At 44.9% G+C, this 25,723-nt stretch overlaps 2 protein-coding genes across 3 annotated transcripts in view; one reads left to right on the plus strand and one right to left on the minus strand.

Annotated features, from left to right (window-relative positions):
• LOC122433870 (UL16-binding protein 1-like) overlaps positions 1-9,549 on the minus strand; it is a 154,008-nt gene extending 144,459 nt beyond the window's left edge. For both annotated transcript variants that reach the window (XM_043456848.1, XM_043456847.1), the window contains exon 1: positions 9,233-9,549. The gene's annotated coding sequence lies outside the window, so the exon portion shown is untranslated. The remainder of the gene's footprint in view (positions 1-9,232) is intronic.
• PPP1R14C (protein phosphatase 1 regulatory inhibitor subunit 14C) overlaps positions 8,350-25,723 on the plus strand; it is an 80,379-nt gene continuing 63,005 nt past the window's right edge. Inside the window, exon 1 of the mRNA XM_043456849.1 lies at positions 8,350-8,668. Within this exon, the coding sequence (XP_043312784.1) occupies positions 8,351-8,668 (318 nt within the window). The 5' untranslated portion in view covers position 8,350. The remainder of the gene's footprint in view (positions 8,669-25,723) is intronic.

Genomic DNA, 25,723 nt, shown 5'->3' on the forward strand with positions numbered 1-25,723 from the left:
AGAGGTGAGGGGTCAGCCTGGCACCATGGGGAGCTTGGAAGGGGTGTATAGGTACAGGTAAAAGTAGATGGTGAGTGTTCTGTATTTGGGAATCCACGTTCAGTGATATGTCGGGCAGAGTGAGGTATGTACGTGTATTGGGTGGGATGCGGCATGTTTGAACAGATGCTGGAGCAAAAAGCAAGGGCCGGAGCAAGAAAAGCCTGTGTGCAATGCGAGGTTGTTCGTACTTTAGCCTGAAAGCAATGGGAGATATGGAGGGATTTTTTTAAGCATAGGATCTTGATCACATTTGTTTTCAGAAATGTCTCTGTGGGAGGAATATAGACAATGGATGGAAGGCAGGTCATGAAGATAAAGTAGGAGAGCACTGGAAACATCCAGCGGAGAGTGTGAGGACCAGAGGAGGAGGCAGATCTCAGATCCAGACAATAAAGACTTGCTTATTGATTGGACAGGGTGGATAAGAGAATGAGGGAGATGGTTCTCAAGTTTCTAGAATAAACAAGTGAGTGATGCTAAAAGGTCCTGGCAAAAGGAAACTGGGAAAAGGAAGTAGGTCCTAGGAAGTCGGTGATGTCGTTTAGAACTTGTTAATTTCAGGTGACTTCAAGGCATGTAGGTGAAGGCACCAACTGAGTAAGCAGTGGATATGTGTGTTTGCCTCCATTTATTGGAACTTGTCGATGGGAATGCTGAGTCTGCTGTGTAATGACTGGAGCAGGTTCCCTCTGGAGATGTTTCCCATTGTTCTCTTCACATTCCTGGAGTCAGGACATGCCTATGGCCATAATTTCTCTGCGACATTATTGGAACTACAGTAAGTTCTCTCTGCGGTGTTTATGATCCCTCCACACATAACAGCAGGCACTGTTCTAGGTGCTTTTTCTCCAGATGCCCATTCTCTCTCAGAACAACCTGTAAAACAAGTGCTACTGATCCTTTTATAGACGGGCAAATGGAGGCGCAGAGAGCTTAAGTAACTTGCAAGGTCACACAGTGCCTAAGCGGCAGAACTGAGGCGAAGTCGCTCAGTCGTTTCAGACTTTGCGGCCCATAGACCGTAGCCTGCCAGGCTCCTCCATCCATGGGATTTTCCAGGCAGGAATACTGGAGTGGGTTGCCATTTCCTTCTCCATAAGTGGCAGAGGTCAGATTCAATCCAGGCACTTGGGATACGGGCTTTGTGCCGGGTTTTTTTTTTGTGTTGTTGTTTTTGTTCAGTCACTAAGTCGTGTCCAACTCTTTTCGACCCCATGGACTGCAGCAGCCAGGCTCCTCTACCCAGTTCTACCCTCCAGTTCTCCACTATCTCCCAGAGTTTGCTCAAATTTGTGTCCATTGAGTGGGTGATGCTATTTAACCATCTCATCCTTTGCCTTCACCCTTTGCCCAGCACTCTATTCTTGCCCTGAGGCTGGAGGCTCTACCAATCTCTGATGGCCTTCTATCTTTACCCTCCAGGGACTCCACCATTTCCTGAGGGAGTATAGAGGTTCAGCAAAGGCCCATGCTCATGTCCAGAACATTCTTGTTTAATTCTTTCGCAGCACTTCCCGGAGGATCACACTCAAGTTCTGTGTCAGTCATTTGGGGTCAAAATTGTTGACCGGAACACTTAATTTAATAGTGACAGAAAGAGAGCACTGGAGAAATAAATAACCATGCTGGAGGGTGCCAGGATTGATGCTTGAAGGTATGATTCTGGCTGACAGCAGCTCTTTTCCAATTCTGGGTTGCAATCCCATAGTAGGTTGGGAAATCTGTTTAGTAGATTGTGAGCAGCAGTCTTTATTAATAATAGGACAGAATAGAATAGGATGTGTCAGAGTGTATGACATGTCATATGGGTAAGTTATGTGTGTAGACGTATATTTAGGTCATGCCAGAAATGTATTTCTTATTGTGGTTTGTGGTAAAAAAAAAAAAAAAAAAGTTTTAATAAACTGGGCTAGAGCAGCCTTTACTGTGCTAACCATCCATGACCAAAACAATATTCACTGGACTGTTTTGCTCTCAAATGAATTGAGATCAATATATATTTGTGTTGTTGCTACTTAGTTGCTAACTCAAGTCTGACTCTTTGTGGCCCCATAGATTGTAGCCCACTGGGGTCCTCTGTCCATGGGGCTTCCCAGGTTCTTTACCCCTGAACCACCATGGAAGCCCCCTGTGCCTGTGTGCTTTAATAGTAAACATATTTGCATAGCGCATGGGCACTAAAGGTGATGTGTCTGTAGATCTAAAGCTTGGACCAGGATTCTGCTGGAGATTGTTCATCTGGAGAGTCTGTGACAGGTAGATGGTAGGTTGTCAAAGTAGAAGATTCACTAGGAGACAGAGTCACCTTGAGTGAGCGTATGAATGAATAAAGAAGAAGCAGAGGGAAGAACCCTGGAGAATCACTTACCTTGAAGGTGGAGATGCAGGAAAAGGAGTTCACCAGAATTACAGTGATGGGCTTCCCAGTGGCACAAGTGATAAAGAAAGTGAAAGTCGCTCGGTCGTGTCCGACTCTTTGTGACCCCAAGGACTATACAGTCCATGGAGACTATACTCCATGGAGTGGCTAGCCTTTCCCTTCTCCAGGGGATCTTTCCAACCCAGGGATTGAACCCAGGTCTCCCGAATTGCAGGTGGATTCTTTACCAGCTGAACCACCAGGGAAGCCCCGTGGTCAAGAACCTACCTGTAATGTAAGAGACAAAGAGACACGGGTTTGATTCCTGGGTCTGGAAGATCCCCTGGAGGAGGGCATGGCAACCCACTCCAGTATTTTTGTCTGGAGAGTCCCAAGGACAGAGGAGCCTGGCGGGCTACGTAGGGTCACAAAGAGCCGGACACGACTGAACCGACTTAGCACGCACAGATGCGTGGTGATGGAATAGACAGAGGTGGAACAAATCCAGGAGGATGTTATCCAGGAGGATGTTGGCCAGGAGAGAGTCAAGACTGTCAAGAGTGGCAGGAGTTCAAAGTAGATAAGAGCTGAGAAGGCACAACTGAATTGAGCGACATGAAGACCTTGCTTGGCAGCGGTGGCAGTCACGCTGCAGAGGGCTGAGTGAGAGCGAAGTCAGAGATGTTGGGGAATGGACAACTCTTCCAGAACACTGGACAGTGAAAGAGGGAGGGCAGGAGGACATTGGCTGGACAGGGGAGAATCGGCTTCTCTTGAGAGTTTAGTCTCACAGAAAAAGACAAAATATTTTATAAGTGAGGCTTACAGGAAGCCACAGGGATATTTAATCTTTGTTAGAAGGGATGCAATGAAGCTATGGGTTTCTCCCCCTGTTTTTCATCATCTCTGAATTGTCACATAAGAATTTCTGTTAATTGCTAACACAAAGAACTGTGACAGTGACTGCTGTTGATTCTGATTATTTATGCAAATAGTGGCTAAGTTCATTTAGGAATTATGACTTCAAATTGTAGAACATAATACAATCAAATGCCCAGAATTAGGAAGGGGAAAAAAAAAGTCAGTGGGGGAAGCGTAGATGAAGTAGTAGCCATAAGGAAACTACACTGATATAGGTTAACAATATCACTTCTCTCAATGCATAAAGAATAATGAAATAATGGGCTGTATTCTGAAAACTAAAAATACTGTGAACAGTTGATAGAATCCTAAAGAACAGATGATATTTTCTCTACTTTTATAATGAAAAACAGACTTATTAAGTTACTTTTTGTTTGTCTTTTTGCTTTATCACATCTCTAAGAGAAATCAGGGGCAGGCATCTTATCACTGACCTGTATGAGTCAAGATAAGAATTCTCTGTTGAGGTCTAGCTTTGGGGGCTGTAATTATCACAGTCGCAAGGCAGATTCCCAAGTGTTGCATAATTATTGCAACAACTAGCCTTTAAAAAGTAAGGAAATTGGGTCTAAGTATGAACATTTGTATTTTAGTCCTTCTTTCCTCTAGGAAGGAAGAAAGCCCTGGGACCCTTGATTTTCACCCTTTTCTAACAACCTTTAGCAAGGATTTTTCCAGTAGTCATGTATGGGTGTGAGATTTGGACTATAAACAAAGCTGAGTGCCAAAGAATTGATGCTTTTGAACTGTGGTTTGGAGAAGACTCTTGAGAGTCCCTTGGACTTCGAGGAGATCCGACCAGTCAATCCCAAAGGAAACCAGTCCTGAATGTTCATTGGAAGGACTGATGCTGAAGCTGAAACTCCAATACTTTGGCCATCTGATGAGAAGAACTGACTCACTTGAAAAGTCCCTGATGCTGGGAAAGATTGAAGGCAGGAGGAGAAGGGGACAGCAGAGGATGAGATGGTTGGATGGCCTCACTGACTTGATGGAAATGAGTTTGAGTAAGCTCCAGGAGTTGGTGATGAACAGGGAGGCCTGGCGTGCTGTGGTCCATGGGGTCGCAAAGAGTCGGACATGGCTGAGAGACTGAACTGAACTGATTAATTGTTTTTGATTAACTGCCATTAAAAAAATTATTTACTTTAGAAAAGAAAGAGTTTGCCCTGAACAAATTTACACATAAGTCTTATAGGTAAGAAATATCTTTGGTTTTACTGAATTTAAATATTCATCTGTATAAATGGTTTCTAGCCTGGGGTGGGGGGAATGATTCCCTTGCTCCCAAATACTTTGTCTTCAGTATTTGAAATCTGCAAAAAACAGTAATTCTATGATCCATCAAGATTTGAACATTGAGTTTTGATTATTCAAGCATGGAGGGTTGTGTGTGTGTATATGTGTGTGTGTGTATTTGTGGTGGGAATGGGCTGTGCAGTTCACTTTGAATGTAAATTATATCCCGGGGACTTCCCTGGAAGTCCAGTGGTTAAGACTTCCAGCTCTCAATGCAGGGGATATAGGCTAGGTCCCTAGGCAGGGAATTAAGATCCTGCATGCCCCACAGTGTGGCAAAACAACAACAACAACAAAAAGATGTCCATGGTATATTCTTAAGTTAAAAAAAAAAAAAAAGTAAATTATGTCCTGGGTGGAGCTATGGGATTTATAGGAAGAGGGACTCTTGTTTAGTTCAACTCATAATTCCAAGTCAAGGTGACTCATTCAGGCATCTGAAAGTCAGTGTACCCCTGGAAGGAGGCTAACTCCTCCCTGGCTATTTTTCTACAAGTTAGGATGTGAAAACTCTAAATTTCTTCTTAAATGTCTCTTACTACTTGTCACTTTTGAAGTCATGAAAGTGAAAGCTGTATTTTAAGCATAAAGGAAAAAGCATCTTATACAGTGAGAAAAAACTGGCACAAGAAATTCTCAGAAAGAACTTAGTCAATTTTTATAAATCCTTTGAAGTTATTCTCGAATGACTGAATTCATTGTCCAAAGACTCAAAGTAAGGAGTCGGAATTTCCCACTCTTTGCCACACTCCTGGATCCCAGGCATAGTTTTCAAAATAAATGGGAATAGCCAGGCCCCAGCACCAGAACGAGGCCGAGGTTTTATATAGTTTCTCCCTCATGAAGTACAATTTTAGCTGTTTTTGTTTTGAACGAAATTCTCTTGGTTAGTCCAGTTGGTTAAAGCTGGTGCTAGCTAAATTGAATAAGTGCCAGACGTCGAGAGGGAGACAAGCTTAGTCTCTCTCTGTGTTGGGGGGAGAGTCTTGTTGATCACTGCCTACCCTCCTCTGCCTCCTCAGCCTAGCTGACAAAGCTCCTTTTTGTTGATGTGCTTGCCCTCTTGGTTATGAGCACAGGGTTTAAAATGATCTACCCCCTAAGGCAGGTGGGGGTGGAGGTCATGGGGAGAATTCTCATCAGTCTCTAGGAGCAAGAATCTGCCTGCCAATGCAGGAGAAGCAGGAGATGCAGTTTCGATCCTTGGGTTGGAAAGATTCCTTGGAAGAGGAAATGGCAACCCACTCTAATATTCTTGACCGGATAATCCCATGGACAGAGGTGCCTGGCAGACTACAGTCCATGGGGTCGCAGAGTTGGACAGAACTGAAGCGACCAAGCATGCATGCACCAGGACCTATACCAGCCACCTTTTTTTCCCCCCACACAATCCCCACTAGATCTTTCCTTTCATTCTGCAAGGCCAGACATGTCCCGATGATGAACATTGGGCAGGGAACACTTTAGGAAAATCCCTTCACCGTCATGTTCCAGCTGGAAAACCCCACACGAAAGAATAAAGCAGACACAAACCTGGGGAGAGGAAACCAGGGAACCAGATGCAAAGCCAGAAGAGTCAGAACAAAGCTCTGGCCACTTTTATTTCCAGTGTCTTTATGTCTTTATAGCTGTGAGTCTAAGGGCCCAGCTAGAATCCTCTCCATCAAAGAAAGTATTCAGAGGAAACTGACTTGATTCTTTATCTCTGAGAAACTCGGGTAGCTGCTAGTACCCTTTGCTGCCATGCTGTCCGACTCTTCGTGGCCCAATGGACTGTAGTCCACCAGGCTCCTCTGTCCGTGAGATTTTTCAGGCAAGAATACTGGAGTGGGCTGCCATTTCCTCCTCCAGGGGATCTCCCCAGCCCAGGGATTGAACCCAAGTTTTCTTTGTCTCCTGCATTGGCAGCCAGATTCTTTACCACTGAGCCACCTTGAGAAGTGTCCAGTAGCATTTAAAAGAATTTTGTACAAAGTTTGTACTTATGTTTGAGTATCTTTATGATTTCTTTCAATGGTCTGAACAGAAATGTATTGTTATGACCGATACCACATAAATATATGTCTCCCAATAATTTTATACACATACACACACAGTTTTCTGCTTATAACTTCTGCTCCATCTCCTTGCCCTAAACTTTATAAGAAACTCATTCATTTATAACTTTTCCTGACTGTATAGCTTGGTCATAACTTTCCTTCCTGACCAACCTAGACAGCGTATTTAAAAACAGAGACATTACTTTGTCAACAAAGGTCCATCTAGTCAAGGCTATGGTTTTTCCAGTGGTCATGTATGGATGTGAGAGCTGGACTATAAAGAATGCTGAGCGCAGAAGAATTGATGCTTTTGAACTGTGGTGTTGGAGAAGACTCTTGAGAGTCCCTTGGACTGCAAGGAGATCCAACCAGTCCATCCTAAAGGAGATCAGTCCTGGGTGTTCATTGGAAGGACTGATGTTGAAGCTGAAACTCCAGTACTTTGGCCACCTGATGTGAAGAGCTGACACATTTGAAAGGACCCTGATGCTGGAAAAGATTGAGGGCAGGAGGAGAAGGGGACGACGGAGGATGGGATGGTTGGATGGTATCACCGACTTGATGGACATGGGTTTGAGCGGACTCCAGGAGCTGGTGATGGACAGGGAGGCCTGGCATGCTGCGGTTCATAGGGTCGCAAAGAGTCGGACATGACTAAGCGACTGAACTGAACTGAACTGGCTGTATAAAGTTTTAAAAGTAGTCTCAGCTGTTATTTTCCTAGCTAAAAAGAGGTTGTTTGGCAATGGTATTGAGAGAGGAAAGGTGGCCAGCAGGGAATACTACAATGCCAGAAATGGAAGACCGGGAACCAGCAGGGGCTCACAGAGAGAGATTTGCGTCCCCAGTCTCTTGCCCAAGAGACAGCGAGCCTTCTGCCCTTTAGATATAGAGATACCTTCATGCTCTGCCTATGAAGAAACGAGACACGGTGTAAGAGGAGAAAAACTGGTCTGGAGAGTATTTTTCAGGTGCGGGATTGCCTCATGGCACAAACATCGCCTAGTCAATTTTCTCACAAACCCAGGGAGAAAGCGGCAAGAACAGGGATGGGTGTTTGGAGCGGTGGGGTGGGGCCAGGAGGGGAGGAGACAGGTCCCCGCCCTCCCAGGAGGCGGGAGGGAGAGCAAAAACCTTTGCCAGGGACCTGCGGCTCCGTCCCTTCCCGCGTCGCCTGCCCCCTCCCCCGGCGGTCGCCAGTACCCCCCAGCGCTGGCCAAGGCCGCGGGCGGCGGTGGGCTTCCTGCGCTTCGGGACGGCGGGAGAAGAGCAATCCTTGTGTCCCGGGGGACAGAACACGGTCATCCGCGCAGAGGACCATCCCTGGCAGCAGACCCTCGCCAGTCCTCCCGGTGTCCACACCCCGGCGCCCGCGTCGTCTGCGCGCCCACATTCGCTCCGCCGCGCGCAGCTCCCACGCCCCTGGCTGCTGCCTGCCGGGCGCCGGATCCGCCTCCCCGGTTGGACCGAGAGGGTCGTCGGCGGCGTCTTTAAGGCTGGGTCCCCGCCCCTGCCTCCTCCCCGCTCTCCCCCGCCCGTGCTCCTCCAGACCTCCCCGGAGCGGGCGGCGGCGAGGAGCAGGTGCCGGCGAAGCCCTCGCATGCCGCTGCCCGGCCCGAGGTGGTAGCGGCGCCTGGCGCTCCGCCTGTCCTCCTCCGGGCCGCACTCCGGCTCCTACGCGCGCGGGGACATGTCGGTGGCGACAGGCAGCAGCGAGGCGGCCGGCGGGGCCGGGGGCGGCGGCGCGCGGGTTTTCTTCCAGAGTCCCCGGGGCGGCGCCGGCGGCAGCCCCGGCTCGAGCAGCGGCTCGGGCTCCTCCCGGGAGGACTCGGCGCCCGTGGCCACCGCGGCCGCCGCCGGGCACGCTCAGCAACCGCAGCAGCAGCAGCAACAGCGGCGCCACCAGCAGGGAAAAGTGACGGTGAAATACGACCGCAAGGAGCTTCGGAAACGGCTGGTGCTGGAGGAGTGGATCGTGGAGCAGCTGGGACAGCTGTATGGCTGCGAGGTACCTGGGCGCGGGGCCGGGAGGGTCGGGGTGGGGGGCCTCGCGCACCCGGCTGTGCCAACACAGGAATTCTCCAGGGCTCCGACTCCCGGCTGCGCGCCGCCCTGGTTCCTGGGGACCCAGGGCTGGGAGCGAGACGCGGCGCGTTCTCTCCCCAGGGTGCCCTCTGGTGCCAGGGCGCATCCTGCTTGGGTTCAGCTGCCGGGTGTCCGGAGAGCTGGGGGGCCCCATGATGGTCGTGGGGAGGGCCGGGTCTTGCTCAGCGCACTGCCTTTCTCCCACCCCTGGGCTCTCCTCGGCTTCAGCTGCAGCTTCCCAAAGTGGGGCTCGGAGGGGCTCACCCAGCTGCGCGCAAGAACAGGACTCCCTGCTCTGGGGATCCTGGCAACCCCGAGTTTCGTGGAGAGGGAGCAGGGAAGAGACTGAAAGCCGCTTCACCGAGAGGAGAGGTTCTGGGGATCCCAGAGGCCCCTTGCGTTCTTGAAATAACATCACAAAACCATAAGCTGAACGCGTTCCCAGTTCCAGCCAGCCCCGACGCGTGTCCCCACGATTCGTCCTTACCTTACCAAAGCTGCACGCGTTGGGCTTTGTTGAAGCAGGTCTCTTTCTTCCTGCCCAGTTTGAGTTACTCGCGTTGATGGGCGCAGAATGAGAGCCTTGGGCAACCTGGAAGGGTGCTGGGTGGAGGAAGGGAGCCTGCGGGTGAGCTGGGAATTCCCCAGCTCCCCCCTCCGCCGCGACATTTACTTCCCACAGTTCAGGGGCTAAGCCTGTAGCAAGTCTGCCGCGTAAGGAGAAACGATTGGTGTGTTTTTGGAGAAATATTAAGAACAAACTGTAACAAAACTGTGGTTACCGAAAAATGACCGAAGCTAAAATGCTCTCGCAGGAGAGTCTTTTTAATGGCAGTAGTTGTAAATGAAGTATTCTACTTCTCTTAAGAGAGTGGAGTTTGGAAAGGGTGGAAGGATGAAGAGGGTTAATAATTAAGGATATGGCTTCTGAGTTAAAGCTGGGTTTGCTTTCATCCGGCTGTTACCCTCTTCAGCAAAAATGAAAGCCAGATGAACCCACTGGCTTTTCCTCTGGTTTGGATTTCACACATTTTATGGCCTATTGTGAATACATATTTTCCTTAATATTCTCATCGCGCGAGGAAACAGCATTCTCATTACGGACTCCTGATGAATGATTATGATATAATGAAGCTTGACTATATGACTAATGGGCTTGTAAAAATATATTGTTCCTCCAGCCCAGCTCTTATAAAAGCATTTTAATTGCGTAAATAAAAACTGGCCCAAAACGAAAGTGTTTATGGTGTTTTTTAAGTAGGAAGTTGGCAAAACTCTTTAAAGAAACAATATATTTGATTTCGATGGGGTTACTGTGGGGGTGGATGGAAGACTCAGTCTTGCCTCTGTAGAATCCAGTTAGTTTTCATTTATTTCATACTAGTCTTTATGCTCCATTTTGGGTTTAGAGAAGATTTGGGTTAATAGAGAAACTACTGTTGAAATTAACTATGCTTTAGTAATGCTCCTTTTATGGCAGACCAATTACATGTAGCTTGGGAAAGAGTTCCAGCCTCTTAGCAAGGTTGGTAAATCATGTATTTTCAAAAATCTTCAGAGTAACTGGTAAAAAAAAAAAAAAAAAAAAAATGGAAGATTGAATGCTCATTGTATTAAACATGTAGATTAGGTACGTATTTTAAAGGGTAAATATGACCTTGCAGCTTTTCCTTGTGCTTCTCATATTGCAGACCTCCGCATATAGCAAACAGCTAAAGATCTGAGAGGTTTTGTGGTAAAATGACACAAGATGCTATATGCTGCTAGCTTGTTATTAAAATGTGGCAGGTATTTCTAGATTCGAGTTGCTTGTTCTGTCATGTTAGGTTGAAGAGCTATAAGTCATGTTGGCAATTTATAAATACTATGCTGATGCTACACCTTCACTGAATAATAAAAAGCCTGTGGACTAATAAGTAGCCATATAAAGGACTGTCTTCTTCCATCTCTTTCTCCACTAGTAGGGCTCTATTTTTAGCTTCAGCTCTCTGGTCTGGTAGCCTTTCCTTGCTGATAGTTTCAAGTATTTCAGCCTCTGGTGTGTAAATTGAGAAGGACCTAGCTGGTTTGTAGCTCTGAATCTCCTGAATATGAAGGTTCGGAAATGTCCAAATGGTGTGTGTATGAAATTGACATGGAAAGCCAACTTGCCAGACTTCAGCTCAGCCAAAGGCTTGAGCTGTCTGCCAGGTTGGGTGCTTTCTAGATGAACACATATGTAATTTCAGAAAAACTTGCATCAGGAAGGTCAGCAGTTAGGTGCCCTGTCCTTCTCAGAATAGGAAATAGTGGTCTTTTAGGGTGCCATAAAGTGTGATATTTTAAATTAGAAAGGAGTCGGGGAAGGGGGGGAGAAATACACAGAATAACTTCCTGGCTGTGGTTTTATCTAGAAGTTTGCAGTGGCCAATCAGTTTTGTATAGAGAATAACACAAAGAGAATTTATGGAGTACTTGTATTAGGTCCCAGATGTTGTTCTAGGCCCTTTGTGTACACTGATTCATTAGTCTTTACAACAACCCATATGGACAGGGTGCTGTTATCCTCTCTGTTTTATAGACGAGGAAACTGGGAGACACAGCAGAAGTAAGAGGCTTTCCCAAGCTCCATAGCTGGTGGATGGCACTGGGTAGATGGCATGGACTCTGAGTCCATGTTCTAACCACCAAGCCTGCTTCTAACTCTGCAGGGTCCTGTGTAAGAGAACAGATGGAGGCCTCACAGTATGTGTCTGAATATTTAAAAGTCATGAATCAAGCTATTGAGTGTTTCTTTAAAATGTGGTTCCTCCTACCTTGACAACTGTATCTTCATAATGACCCAGAAAGCAAGGTTTGAACCGTGAATTCCCAGATCTCCCAGAGCTCAGAACTGATCCAAAGAACCTTTTTCTCTGGCCCAGGGCCTGCTTCCTTTGGCTGTTCACCTGTGATACCATCCTACCTGGTGTATTGTGTCCACTTGCACGTGCAGTCTGTCCACACCCTCTGCCATCCCCTAACCATGCCTCTGGCTCCAACCAAGGACCTGGAAGGACTTGGTTCATGCTTTGGAAGTGTCTGCGTATTTGATCAGGGGATGCTGGCGACTTGAAGTGTAGCCTAAAACCAGATAGAGGCTTACCGGTCCTGGATGGGTAAATCCACCTGGTACTCTGCAGGAAAATGCCTGTGGCAGGAGTGGCCTGGGGCTATGACCCCTCTTACACAGTCTAAACATAGTATCGTTAAACAGCACAGCCTTTTGGATATAAACATAAATGTCTTTATAGATTCTAAAATGGTTATGTTTATAGTTATTTTCCATTTCGTCTACTTGTACAGGTAGTTACATTTTCACCTAGGAATTTGATTATCCTGGAACTGCGAGGTTAACTCTATATCAACATGTCAGGATTTCTGTTTTAAGACATTTTCATATCTCTCCCAAACCCTGATGGTTTTAAAGAGCATTTGATATCTGGCATAATGTCTACTTTGACAAGTATTGCAAGAGGACTTACTGGATAAGTCATGTCAATTTTTTTCATCTTGCTCAGCATCAAGATAACATCAGTACTTCCAGTTTTGCAATTTGATTTGCTTTGGAAATAAAAGCCTGTTGTTAATCTTGGATTACTGAAACCCTCGCAGCAGCCTAGGCGTAAACAGACTTGTACACGGAGGGTATCCCCTGGTGATCCTGACTGTCCATTCAGAAGGACTTTCCTTTTCCAGCATCAGCCTGCATTTTTAAAAAATTTATTTATTTTTTTAATTGAAGGATAATGGCTTTACAGAATTTTGTTGTTTTCTGTCAAACCTCAACATGATGTCTGCATTTTAAAAAGTGGTTTCTGGCACATTACACTTTTTCATCTTCCCTTTCTCCCTACCATCTTCATTCTGTAAATCAGTGGTTCTCAAAATATTTTGATTGTGGCCCTTGAAAGAAATTCCCTTGCTTCCTGATACCTACACTAACACATGGATGGATACAGAGATTCACAAAGACCAGTTAATGTTACCATGTACGCAAAAGAAAAATTACCAAGTTAATATAAAATGCATGCATGTATGCATGCCAACTCGCTTCAGTTGTGTCTGACTCTTTGCGACCCCATGGACTGTAGCCTGCCAGGCTCCTCTGTCCATGGGATTCTCCAAGCAAGAGTACTAGACTGGGTTGCCGTGTCCTCTTCCAGGGGATCTACCTGATCTAGGAATCGAACCCACGTCTCTTAAGTCTCCTGCATTGGCAGGCAGGTTCTTTACCACTAGCACCATCTGGGAAGCCCCTAATATAAAATATGACTTTATTAATATTTAAATACAATATTCTGTTCTATTTAATTTACCAGAATTGCTGGCTCTGATCCTCTAAATTGATTTCATCACACATTTGGGGGTTGTGACCTGCCATTAAAAAAGTACTGCTCCAGAAAGGGAAACACTTAAACATATTTAAGAGACAAAGCTAAAATTTATTAAGTACTTTCTGTATCAGGTATGGTTCATGTAATCCTAGTAACAACCTTTGATAGTCCCATTTCATGAATGTGGAAACTGAGGCTCAGAGAAGTCTAGAAGTTGCCTGAGGCCCCTCAGCTGGAACACAGCAGAGCAGGGCTGTGTCCAGAAAGCCAGACATACCCTAACCACTGCTTCCTGTGATGGGACAGTACCTGGCACTCTCTGTGAACCCCTGTAGGTTGCCTGCTCCCGGATGCAGCTGTGGTAACTTCTGGGTTGACTGATGTTGCATGCAGAGGGACACAGGTGTCTGTGGGTTTGTTCCTGGATCAGGCCTCTTCTTTTCAGTTCAGGTCCTTACTTTGTTCTCAACTCCCAGTCTACAACATCAAGTTAGCTTGCTTTGCTGGAAGGTAGAAACTGCTGTCTAGAAGATGATGTGCAGATAATGTGGTGAATCCCCATTTATGTAGCTATTTGAGAATGAATCAACTTTTCAACAAAACTGCTTAACATGGATACCAAGGAGGAAGGGGGGATGGGATGAATTGGGAGATTGGGATTGACAAATATACCCTGCTATGACGTGGGTTGCCATTCCCTTCTCCAGTGGATCTTCCTGACCCAGGGCTCAAACCCGGGTCTCCCGTGTTGCAGGTAGATTCTTTCCTGTGTGAGCCTCCAGGGAAGCCCCTAACGTACAAAATAGACAACTAACGAGAACCTACTGGATAGCACGGGGAACTCTACTCGCAGGGAACGATAGCTCTGTGATCACCTAAATGGGAAGGAAGTCCAAGGACACGGGATATATGTATCCATGTGCCTGGTTTCCCTTGGCTGTGCAGTGGAAACTAACCCAGCGTTGTAACGCAACTATACTCCAATTAAAAAAAAAAAAAAAAAAAACTGCTTAAAGAAAACACCATAAACTCAATCTGTAAAATATTATGGACTAAATTAAACATGTTTAAAAGTCTATGAATAAAAGAATTCGAAATTGCCAAAGGCTGAAAAGAAAACTGTGCTTAACAAGTTCCCTTTGAAACAATGGTTGGGGAAATCTGACGTGGAGGCAGTGGTTAAGAGAGTCAATGCTTTGAAGTGAGGTGAACCTGAAAGCTACATTGGCCCCTGCATTGAGTAGTGCTGAGATGAGGCAACTTCCTTATTAACTTCTCTGAGTGCCACTTTACCCTGCGTTTAAGGGAATCATCCTGGCCCCTTGGTGGGGTTGTTAGAAGTTCTAAATGGGTCAGACCATGGAGCTGGAACTTAATCGGTGTAGTATGAACCACGAATGCATGCGTGCTCGGTCAGTTAGTTGTGTCCGACTCTCTGCGACCCCATGGATTGTAGCCCATCAGGCTCCTCTGTCCATGGGATTTTCCAGGCAAGAATACTGGGGTGGGTTGCCATTTCCTCTTCCAGGGGATCTTCCTGCTGCATCTCCTGCATTGGCAGACAGATTCTTTACCACTGAGCCTCCTGGGAAGCCCCAGTTGGAACCATAACCAGCCACTAGCTGTTGATCATTCTCTATGATACAGGAGGGCAGGAGTGGGGAAGAAAATGAAGTATTCATACCTAGTTAGTGGTAAAGTTTGGAGATGGATATGGGGTCACAGGTGTTGACGTGTCTTTGAACTTGAACATGAGCAAATATCATCCCCCTCTTTTTTTCTAGCACCTTCCTTATTCTGGAAGTCCTTATGAATTTTCACTTGCATGGAGGCAAGTTGCTATTGTTCAGTCACTAAGTTGTGTTTGACTCTTTGCGACCCCATGGACTGCAGCATGCCAGGATCCTCTGTCCTCCACTATCTCTCTGAGTTTGCTCAAATTCATGTCCATTAAGTTGGTGATGCTACCTAGCCATCTCATCCTCTGCCACCCTGATCTCCTTTTGCCTTCAGTCTTCCCCAGCATTGGGGTCTTTAGACATCAACAGTTTGAAGGCAGGGTTGATTTAATTTTCTTCATCTGTGTCCCTAGGAGGGCTCAGTTCTTCGACCATTAAGCATTAACACGAATGAATGAAAAAGGATCAACCTTCAGAAAACTTTTGAAAAGTCATTGTTGTTTTAGTCCTGGATTATTTAGTGATGATCCTTTATCATACTTCTGGCTATGGAAAAATACTAATCTAGGGTTTTGTTAAACAGTCATCCATATCAAGCTCTTGCATCTTTACTGTTTGATTTCAACATTTTTGGATATACACCTACCTTCCTTGACTTATTTGTCTGAAATAGGAACTTAAAGACGGTAGCTGCAGCTGATTGATTTTTAAGCTTAGATTGAGAGAATTCATTTGAAAATTGAACTTCTTCCCTCCAGTGTCCTGTTCACTCTTTTCCTTTGCTTCTACTGTGCCCCTCACCACACTAACCTACCTGCCCTTCTCATCTCTGGCAACTGTTTGCTTCCAGTATCTTCTGTTTTTCTCCCACCATTGAAACAACCTGGCTTCCTAGGGTACCCTTGCTTACCTCAGAGCTGTCCTCTCTTTCTAGATGGAGGGAGCAGTGAAGTCTGTTTGATTTTCCTTGTGGTCTGCACACCATGTGCATAATTGCATTTTGTAGTCTACTTTCCTATCTCTTGTCTCCTGCACTTGGCTATTTCACACCTTCACCTGGCTTTGCAAGGTACCTTTGTTGTTACCTGAACTGCCCCTTGCAGCCTCCTGTGTTCAAGCCAGGCCAGCTGCCCTCCCAAGCAGGCTCTTAATTTCTCTCCTATCTGGGCTGCTTTTTCAGCCTCCCCTTTTCACCCTAGCACACACACAAGTTGCAGTGTTTCTTTTTGTTACCAACAACCCCCTACCACAAAAATGCTTTCCTTTTTCAATCCTGTACTTCCTTTGATTGTGGCCCTATCTTCTCCTTCCCTTACTATTTTTCCAGATCTCTCTCCTCCATGACACCACTGTTGATCCGTTACAATCTGATGTCGGCTTCTGCCACGGTTTCCCAGAGGATCTCCTTGCTTCTCAACCCAGTGGGTTTGTTTGGGTCTCTATTTCATTGACCTTCTGAGGCCTTCGGTGCCCTTCTGCATTTCCTGGGAAGCCCTTTGCTCTAAGCAGATCTCTCCTGGGTCTCATCCTAATCATTAACGACTCTTCCAGCCTCCTCTGCATTTTCTTCCTCTGCCTTCCTCTTCCGTGATATCACACCAGCTCTGTCTTTGGGTCCCTACTCTATTCTCTGTATTTTTCTTCCCACTGCTACACCCTCTTTCTGAGTGATATGAATATTCCTGTGGCTTCAGTCACTGTTCACACACTGACAACTCTTCAATCTCCATTTTTAGCCCTGATCTGTTTTCGGAGTACCAGACATATTCAGAGGCCTGGTGGGAGCCTCATCTTCAGCTGCTCTGAAGCTGAGTTTCTTGTCATCCTCTGCAAACCTGCCCGCTTCCTCAGTTCCCTCGGTAGATGCTGGGCATGCTGTCTGCAGGTGTCCCAGCCAAAATTACACTGGCTCCCTTCTCTGACCTCTCCCTGCGGGTCACACCCAGCAGTCAGGAGACTTTGTTGATGCCTGCTCCTTCCAGCCCTGGAATCTGACTGCGTGGCTTCTCACTGCCACCACTTTAGTCCAGCACCTTACAACGTCTCACCTGTATTATAGCACGAGACACTTGGGTCTCTTGCCCCTCAAATTCCTGCTACTAAGAGTACTAGTACTACTACAATCCTTCTGCTAGTGCTGCTGGTATTACTACTTCTGCTACTCAAATAGCTCTCGGTCAAGGGCCAGGTGATGTATACATTTTATCTCCAACAGCCGATCCTGGCAGTGACTTTATGGGGTGGGAAGTATCATCTTCATTGCTTCGCATTATAGAGGAAGAAACTGAGGTCAGAGAAGTTGCTCCTTGTCCCTGTCCAAGGTCACGGTGAGCAGAGTCACATGGCCTCCATGCTGCCGTTGCTCCCATCAGCTGCTTGTCTCAAGTTCTTACTGCACACCCGATCCTTGCTGAGCGCGAGTTCTGTCCTTGCAGTAACTCAGGAAGGGAGGTCGAGAGACTGCGGTACAGAGGCCTTGAGCCACAGGTCTCAGTCAGAGGCAACATCGGCTCCAGTGGGGAGGCTGGAGCGAAGCCCTGTCTCCGGTTCCTGGGCTGGGGTCTTCTCCTCTGATCCCTCACCTCCAGCTCTCCCTCCCCACCAGAGCTTCAGAGCCCCGTCCACATGGCTGGAGTGTTTCCAAAATCCTGACCCGATCTAGCCTTCAGGGTACAGCTTGAGACAAAACTCGGGGTCCCCTCTCTGGTCCCATCTCTTGTCCCCACCCCACCCCTGCTTTCCGTCCCCCTTGCTTTCTCTCTCTGCCAGAGCCACCTCTCCCTCCCTCCTCCTCCTCACCTGTCTACCTCTTATCTGTTCTCCTCCAGGAAGCCTCTGTGACAGGTGCTGTCCCCAGCAAGCTGGCCGACCAGTCTTTGCTGGCTTGTGCTTACCCATGTCTCAGCACCTTTCTGTAATCCTGTCCCCTGGCCTTGCTGCCAGCTTCGTAAAGGTGGAATCTTGTGGTCCCTGCAGCCTGGGTGGCCTCTTCATCCTGTCTGCACTCAGGGGCCCAGGACCTGGCTGTCAAGTGAGTGACGCAAAAACTGGCCCAGTAGACCAGTTGGCAGCATCTTCTGGTGCCATGCATTTCAGAAGTACAGCTCCCAAATTAAGTGCATTGATGTAGTATGACTCTGCCTGTATTAAAAACCTGCTCTTCTTGAGACTTCCCTGGTGGTCCAGTGATTAAGACTCCACGCTTCCAGTGCAGGGGACTTGGGTTCAATTCTTGGTCAGGAAACTAAGATCCCACATACAGCATGCAGCATGGCCAAAAGAAAAAAAAAAAAAACCCAAAACTTCTCCTTTATCCTTGATGAAGTTTTGGTTCTTTTTCATGGTTAGGAATTATATCCATGCAGGTTTTTTTTTGCCTGGAAAATTCCATGGGCAGAGGAGCCTGGCAGGCTACAGTCCATGGGGCCACAAAGAGTGGGACATGACTGAGCAACCCAGCACACAGTTTTTTGAAACTGTGAATTAAAAGAGTATTATGATGGAATAAGGCATTGATGCCCGGGTCATAAAAGTCTTCAAAGGGAGTAATCACACATTACTGCCATTCTTCTCTGTAATTTTAATTTTTCATTATGTACAAGAATATTACTTTGTTTGCACAGTAATTGTTCACTTCTTTGGGAGTGGAGATGCTTGCTGTACTGGGAAGAGGTGAGGGCTTTTCCAGCAGCAGATAAGATTCAGAGCAACAGGCTCACACATGTCTTGATGGAACAAGGAATGAAAGCCAGGATTCCTGCCTCTGCTTAAAAGTTCAGGCCAATAAATTCTCACCAGGTTTTTCTTAGTCAGCATTGGCATTTTGGAAATCTGTTCCACTGCGTAAAAGCTGAGAAACAAGGAGACCAGAGTGTGATTTAGTCTCTAAAGCATCACTCTATGGTTGAGGATAAAATGATCACAGAAGGGCTTTTCCTTTTTGAAAGAATCCTTGGGGCAAACTGTGGAAAGACTTGTGAAGGGCAAGAATATTCATTTATTCATTCATTCCAACAGACATTTGCATAGATGGGGAAAGAGGAATAAGACGCCAACATCCATTTAAATTAGGTAAGAGAAAAAGAGAAAGTAAAGGAACCCTGTCCATTATAGGAGGAGAATGGAGGCATCTACATCCTTGGAAGTCCTTTGATGGCAGCAACTCTCTCCTGTTTGTAGTTGCATTTCTTTATTGCCTTTTCATACTGCTCATAGGGTTCTTGAGGCATGAATACTGAAATGGTTTGCCATTCCCTTTTCCAGTGGACCACATTTTGTCGGAACTCTCCACCCATCCATCTTGGGTGGCCCTACACAGCATGGCTCATAGCTTCATTGAGTTACACAAGGCTGTGATCCATGGGATGATTTTGATTAGTTTCTGTGATTGTGGTTTTCATTCTGGAGGTTGTAGAATTATAGTTCTTGCTTCTTCTGTCTGTCATAAGGGTGGTGTCATCTGCATATCTGAGATTATTGATATTTCTCCTGGCAGTCTTGATTCCAGCTTGTGCTTCATCCAGCCCGGCATTTCCCACGATGTACTCTGCACATAAGTTAAATAAGCAGGGTAACAACATACAGCCTTGACATACTCCTTTCCCAATTTTGAACCAGTTTTCTGCCACCCTTTTGGCAGAAAGTGAAGAGAAACTAAAGAGCTTCTTGATGAAGGTGAAAGAGGAGAGTAAAAAAGCTGGCTTAAAATGCAACATTCAAAAAACCAAGATCATAGCATCCGATCCGATCACTTCATGGCAAATAGATGGGGAAACAATGAAAACAGTGTAGACTATTTTCTTGGGCTCCAAAATCACTGCATATGGTGACTGCAGCCATGCAATTAGAAGACACTTGCCCTTTGGAAGGAAAGCTATGACAAACCTAGACAGCATATTAAAAAGCAGAGACACTACTTTGCTGACAAAGGTCTGTCTAGTCAGAGCTATGGTTTTTCCAGTAGTCATGTATAGATGTGAGAGCTGGACCATAAAGAAAGCTGAGTGCTGAAGAATTGATGCTTTTGAACTGTGGTGTTGGAGAAGAGTCTTGAGAGTCCCTTGGACTGCAAGGAGATCAAACCAGTCAATCCTAAAATAAATTAGTCCTGATTATTCATTGGAAGGGCTGATGCTGAAGCTGAAGTTTCAATACTTTGGCCATCTGATGTAAAGAACTGACTTATTGGAGAAGACTCTGATGCTGGGAAAGATTGAAGGCAGGAGGAGAAGGGGACTACAGAGGATGAGATGGTTAAAAAGCATCACCAACTCAATGGACATGAGTTTGACCAAGCTCCAGGAGTTGGTGATGGAAATGGAAGCCTGGTGTGCTGCAGTCCATGAGGTCACAAAGAGTCAGACATGACTGAGAGACTGAACTGAATTGAATAAAACACATCAATCACTTCCCACACACCCATCTTCCGATACCATCACATTCAGGGCCAAAGTTACAACAGACGAATTTTGCAATTTTGCAGTCCCTTGGACTGCAAGAAGATCCAACCAGTCAATCCTGAATACTCATTGGAAGGACTGATGCTGAAGCTAAAGCTCCAATACTTTGACCACCTGATACAAAGAGCCGACTCATTGGAAAAGACCCTGATGATGGGAAAGATTGATGGTAGGAAGAGAAGGGGACAACAGAGGATGAGAATGGTTGGATGGCATCACTGCCTCAATGGACATGAGAGCAAACTCTGGGAGACAGTGAAAGACAGGGAAGCCTGACGTGCTGCAGTTCATGGGATCGCAGAGTCAGACACAACTTAATGACTGAACAACAACAACAAATTTACTGCCTACTGGTCGTGTCCTTTTTCCTTTGCTCTAAGCCTGCTTTCAGGAAGATTATCTTAAATTCATTGACATGTTATCTTTCATTTTAATAGAAAGTAAGGTCTTAAGTAAGAGAAAGTCATCATTTAATAACTGAACTTCAGGAATGAATAAACAGGGCAGGCTCTATCATTTATGGGCTGTGGGACCTTGCTGGTTGGTGTCTATGAAATCTCTGACTCAAAATATGTTTCTAATATGATGTTGTGGGAATGACCTGGCCTCTGTTCTAATGGGCAGCCCGCTTACCAGCCAGACGACCTTGGCAAGTCATATTCATGATAGGCTTTTGTTTTCAGGTTTTCTTTCCTCATCTTAAAAAAAAAGCGGGGGGGGGGGGGCGCGGAGTCTAGGACTTCCTTGACTGATCTTTAGAGGTTCTATAATAAATCCAGATGTGCACTGGAGAAAAGGAGATTTATTAAAGGGTGGGTGATGCTGGAAGCAGTAATAGAGGGTCTTTCCTTTCAAGGCAAACCTGAGACAATTAGACTAGTTCACCCAAAGATCATCTGATTTCCATAGTCACTTCAGTAGTTAAAGTGAGTGTCTCCACCCTTCCTTTGCATAATCTCTTGTGTGATGCCACTTGAATGGGAAGGATCAAATTGAGAAGGCTTTTAAAAAGAGAGAAACCCTCTTTCCCCCTCCAGTACTTTCCCCCTACCATTGACTTCCAAGTTGAATTTGAAATCTAACGGTGCAGATACTCAGAGCTAGTCTTATCTGCCTTTTTTTTTTTTTTGCATTTAATTGGGCTAACCTTTAAGAAGAGCTGACGTATCTGACTTAAAGCTTTTAGGCATATAATTTTTAATATTGGCTGTTGGGGACTTTTCCAGTTCTAATTATTTGTCTTTTATCTTGGCAGCTCATAATTAACTAATGGTGGTATTTATTTTAACTTGAGGAGGATTTGTGTTGAGATCTAAAATGAGCATTCGAGAGAGAAAATGCGGCAGATTTAGGAAATAAATTTTTAAAAAGGCGAGGAGCATAAATTAGCCTAAATAAGAGGCTGAAGAAATCTGTACTCAACAAATTAATTTTCACTGGGGAATTTATTCCTGAAATGTCACTTTATAGTTAGATTTAGAACTAGCATGACAGGATAGAAAAATGAAATTAAGATTTTTTTTCATAGACACTTCTGGTAGAAAGTGGAAAGCAGAATTGATTGCTCTTTATAATATTGGTTTATTTTGTTTTATGATAGAATCCATAAAGCCCCATCAGATAATCCCATTCAATCCATGCAAAAGCTCTGTGATGTGAGTGGTCATCCTATTTCTAAATGAGAAAATTGAGTCTCAGAGGGGCTTAGTAACATGCCCAAGTTTAAATTGCCAGTAAGAAGAACAAGACTCAGAAGCAGTTCTTGGAAACTGTGAACATCAGTTTCACCTTCACCCACTGATTATTTCCATGTGTTCTAGCATTTTTGACCAATACCTCAGGTAAAACTTTTCTGCTTAATTTATTTTATTTATTTTCAAATATTCTGCATCTTAGTTGAACAATTTATAGCATTCTGTTATTTTTCAGAAGAATCATTTACCGGATTCAGCTGTTTCTTTAGAAAAATTCAAATCCATTTGTTTTCGAGTACATATCACAGTTAAGTGTATAACTTATTTTGTTTTGCCAGGTTTGCATGCGCAGTTAGCATTGGGGTTCTTATGTTCTCCATTTATCCACTTACATGGAGTTTGGAAGTAAAAAGTTGGAAATTCACTTTAAATAAGCCATAAGATACAGAGTAGGTGTTTTATCCTTCATATCTGAAAATTCCAAATATTACCTTTGACATGAAGTAAAGAAATAATGCTTCTTCCAAATAAAATGTGAAAAATCCTAAACAACATCTTTTGCTTCTGCTAAGGAATATTTTTGTCCTGAGCTGCTGTGGTCAACCATCTGTTAATATCTTTTATGTTTTCTTTGTCAGTAGTACTACTGACAGAGCTGCTTTATTCATTTCTGCACATATTAATTGAATCAAGTCTGTTTCAAGGCAAGCAGGTAAGGTGTTGCATTTTCAGACTGGTAAAGATGACTTTCCTGTTCTCATGAGCTAATATTGCACATAACAGATCTAATTAGTCAACTGGTTTTTCTCCTGCTTGTGATGGGGTGTGGCAGGTCTTTAGCAAGTCGAAAGAAAATGAGTCATTGATTTGGTGCTAAAACATGATTATGCTTGCTATAATGATAACAATCTACAAATATTACAACTAAAAAGAAAATAGCATGTACTATCTCTGGTAGACAAGTGCCTTTTGTTAAGCTAAAATATTCCATTTCTTCATCAAACCCAGATGGTTCAATATTTAGTAATCTTATGCCGGAAGCAGTTTATATGGATGGATGTTTAGATAATGAAAGGACGTGTGTGTGCATGTGTGTGTGTGTGTGTGTGTATCTAGGTAAACAGACTATCACCCAAACTAGCCTGAGACTTTAAAAGCATTTAGTTGACAGTCACATCTCAAACTTCTGGAATATTCCCACATTAAACTTCAGAGAGGGATAGTAGGCTGCCTTTAATATGCGGAAGATCTGTCAGTTGAGTTCTCTCATTATTCTAAAGAGGAACTAGTTTATTTATCCTTGACACCGTACTATAAATTGCCTTGCTTAAAGCAATTTAGAACAGTCAAGGAGGGCAAAGAATGAGATACAGAGAACATACAAAACAGCAAAGTGCAATCCAAATTCTCAAGCCAACTGTTATGACTAAGACACTATCTCTACTCAGCTGCCTCTACGGTGCCAGCTTGAGTTCTGAGCAGACCTGGTGGGCGTGAGTGTGAGTGAGCAACCCCTTCATCTTCTCTCAGGAGCCTCCATCCTGCTGCTCAAGGAGGGACTTACTTCTTCATCTCAGCCTTTCCTTCAAAAGTCACAGAGCTAGACACTGAAAATCTGTGCATTTCATGGTGTGAAAATGATGCCTCAGTAAAGTGCCAGACATGCATACACAGAAGACTCTCCCTATTTCTTCTTCTTTTTGCCCAGATCAAAGGTCCCCTGGCAAAGGGCATGGCTACCCACTCCAGTATTATTGCCTGGAGAATTCCATGGACAGAGGAGCTTGGTGGATTACAGTCCAAGAAGTTGCATAGAATCAGACACACACACAACAGGGAGCTTGTCTGCTCCCTTCTGCTCACCTGCAGCCCACTGCTGTGCGGCTGTCTCTCCTCTCTACCAATGGGGCTCATGCCCTCCAGGGAGCTGAGACCCTAATGCCTATCTCATTTCTCATCTTCTGTGCTCTCAGCAGTTGTTGTCTGCCCTGCTTTCTGGAGCCACTCAACCCATTTTCCATCCATCAGCCATCCTGCCCTCCGCCCATCCTCCCATCAGTCATTTTGCCATCCATCTCTCCCTCTTTCCAATATCCATCCACCAGTCCTGCAATCACCTTCTGCTGGGTCCACTTAAAAATAAAAAGTTTATAGATTTACAGAAAAATTATGAATGTAGTATTCCAAACTAAGTTGACAGACTTTATTATCTTGGTCTCCAAAATCACTGTGGAGATCCACAGCCATGAAATTAAAAGATGCTTGCTCCTTAGAATAAAAGCTATGGCAAACCAAAAGAGCATATTAAAAAGCAGAGACATTACTTTGCTGAAAAAGGTCTGTCTAGTCAAAGCTATGATTTTTCCAGTAGTCATGTATGGATGTGAGAGTTGGACCATAAAGAAGGCTGAGCATGGAAGAATTGATGCTTTTGAACTGTGGTGTTAGAGAAGACTCTTGGAGAGTCCCTTGGACTGCAAGGAGATTAAACCAGTCAATCCTAAAGGAAACTAACCTTGAATATTCGCTGGAAGGACTGATGCTGAAACTCCAATCCTTTGGCCACCTGATGTGAAGAGTCAAGTCTTTGGAAAAGACCCTGATGCTGGGAAAGATTGAAGGCAGGAGGAGAAGGGGACGACAGAGGATGAGACAGTTGGATGGCATCACTGACTCGATGGACATGAGTCTGAGCATACTCTGGGAGATGGTGAAGGACAGGGAAGCCTGGTTTGCTGCAGTCCATGGGGTCACAAAGAGTCAGATATGACAGTGACTGAACTGAGCTGAACTCCATATACTCTGCAACCAGTTACCTATTAGCAATATCTTAAATTAGTATGGTACATTTGTTACAATTAATGAACCAATATCAATACAATATTTTAACTAGAATTCATACTTTATTCAGTTTCCTTCGTTTTATCTGGAGTCTTTTTCTTCTGTTCCAGAATTCACCCAAGATACCATGTTACATTTAGTTGCCGTGTCTCCTTAGATTCCTCTTGACTATGGTAGTTTCTCAGGTGCTTCTCATTTTTCATGACTTTGACATTTGTGTGAAGTACTGTTAGGTATTTTGTTGAATGCCCCTCAAATGAGACTTGTGTGATGTTTTTCTCATCATTAGGCTGGGATTATGGGTTTGGGGGAGGAAAATCGCAGAGGTGAAGGGTAGTTCTCATCACATCCTGTCAAGGGACTTCTTATCAACAGGACTTATCACTGTTGATGTTGATCTTGATCTTGATCAACTGGCTGGTATAGTGTCTGCCAGGTTCCTTCACACCTAAGGAGAGGGACTTATGCTCCAACTCCTAAGATTTCTACATAAGTTATATGGAATTCTTCTGCATGGGACATTTGTCTCCTCTCTCCCACTTGTTTATTTAGCCAAAATTTATTTAAATCTATGTGGGCTGTGGGTATTTATTATGTACTTTGGGTTAAAATTCATTCCTTCTGTATTTATTTTATTGTCTGAATTGTTCCAACTTTGGAAGCTGTTTCAATTGGCTCCTTTGTATGTTTGACATACTCCCATCATTGTATGTGTGTGCATGTGTGTTTGTGTGTGTTTAATACTTCTTTACTCTCTGGTGCTACAAGATATTCCAAGTTCATCTTGTGTATTTTTCGCCCTAGGCATAGAATCAGCCATTTCTACAAGGAGATTTAGTTCTTTTTGTAGAAGAATGGTATTAGAAACCAAGACATGGATGCTAGGTGTGGCTACTGGAGTCATTGTTTCTAGGGTCTGTCAGCTGTCAGAATGAAGAAAGGTATGTGTG

This window comes from Cervus canadensis, chromosome 33, assembly GCF_019320065.1.
Source record: "Cervus canadensis isolate Bull #8, Minnesota chromosome 33, ASM1932006v1, whole genome shotgun sequence".
Classification (NCBI taxonomy): Eukaryota; Metazoa; Chordata; class Mammalia; order Artiodactyla; family Cervidae; genus Cervus; species Cervus canadensis.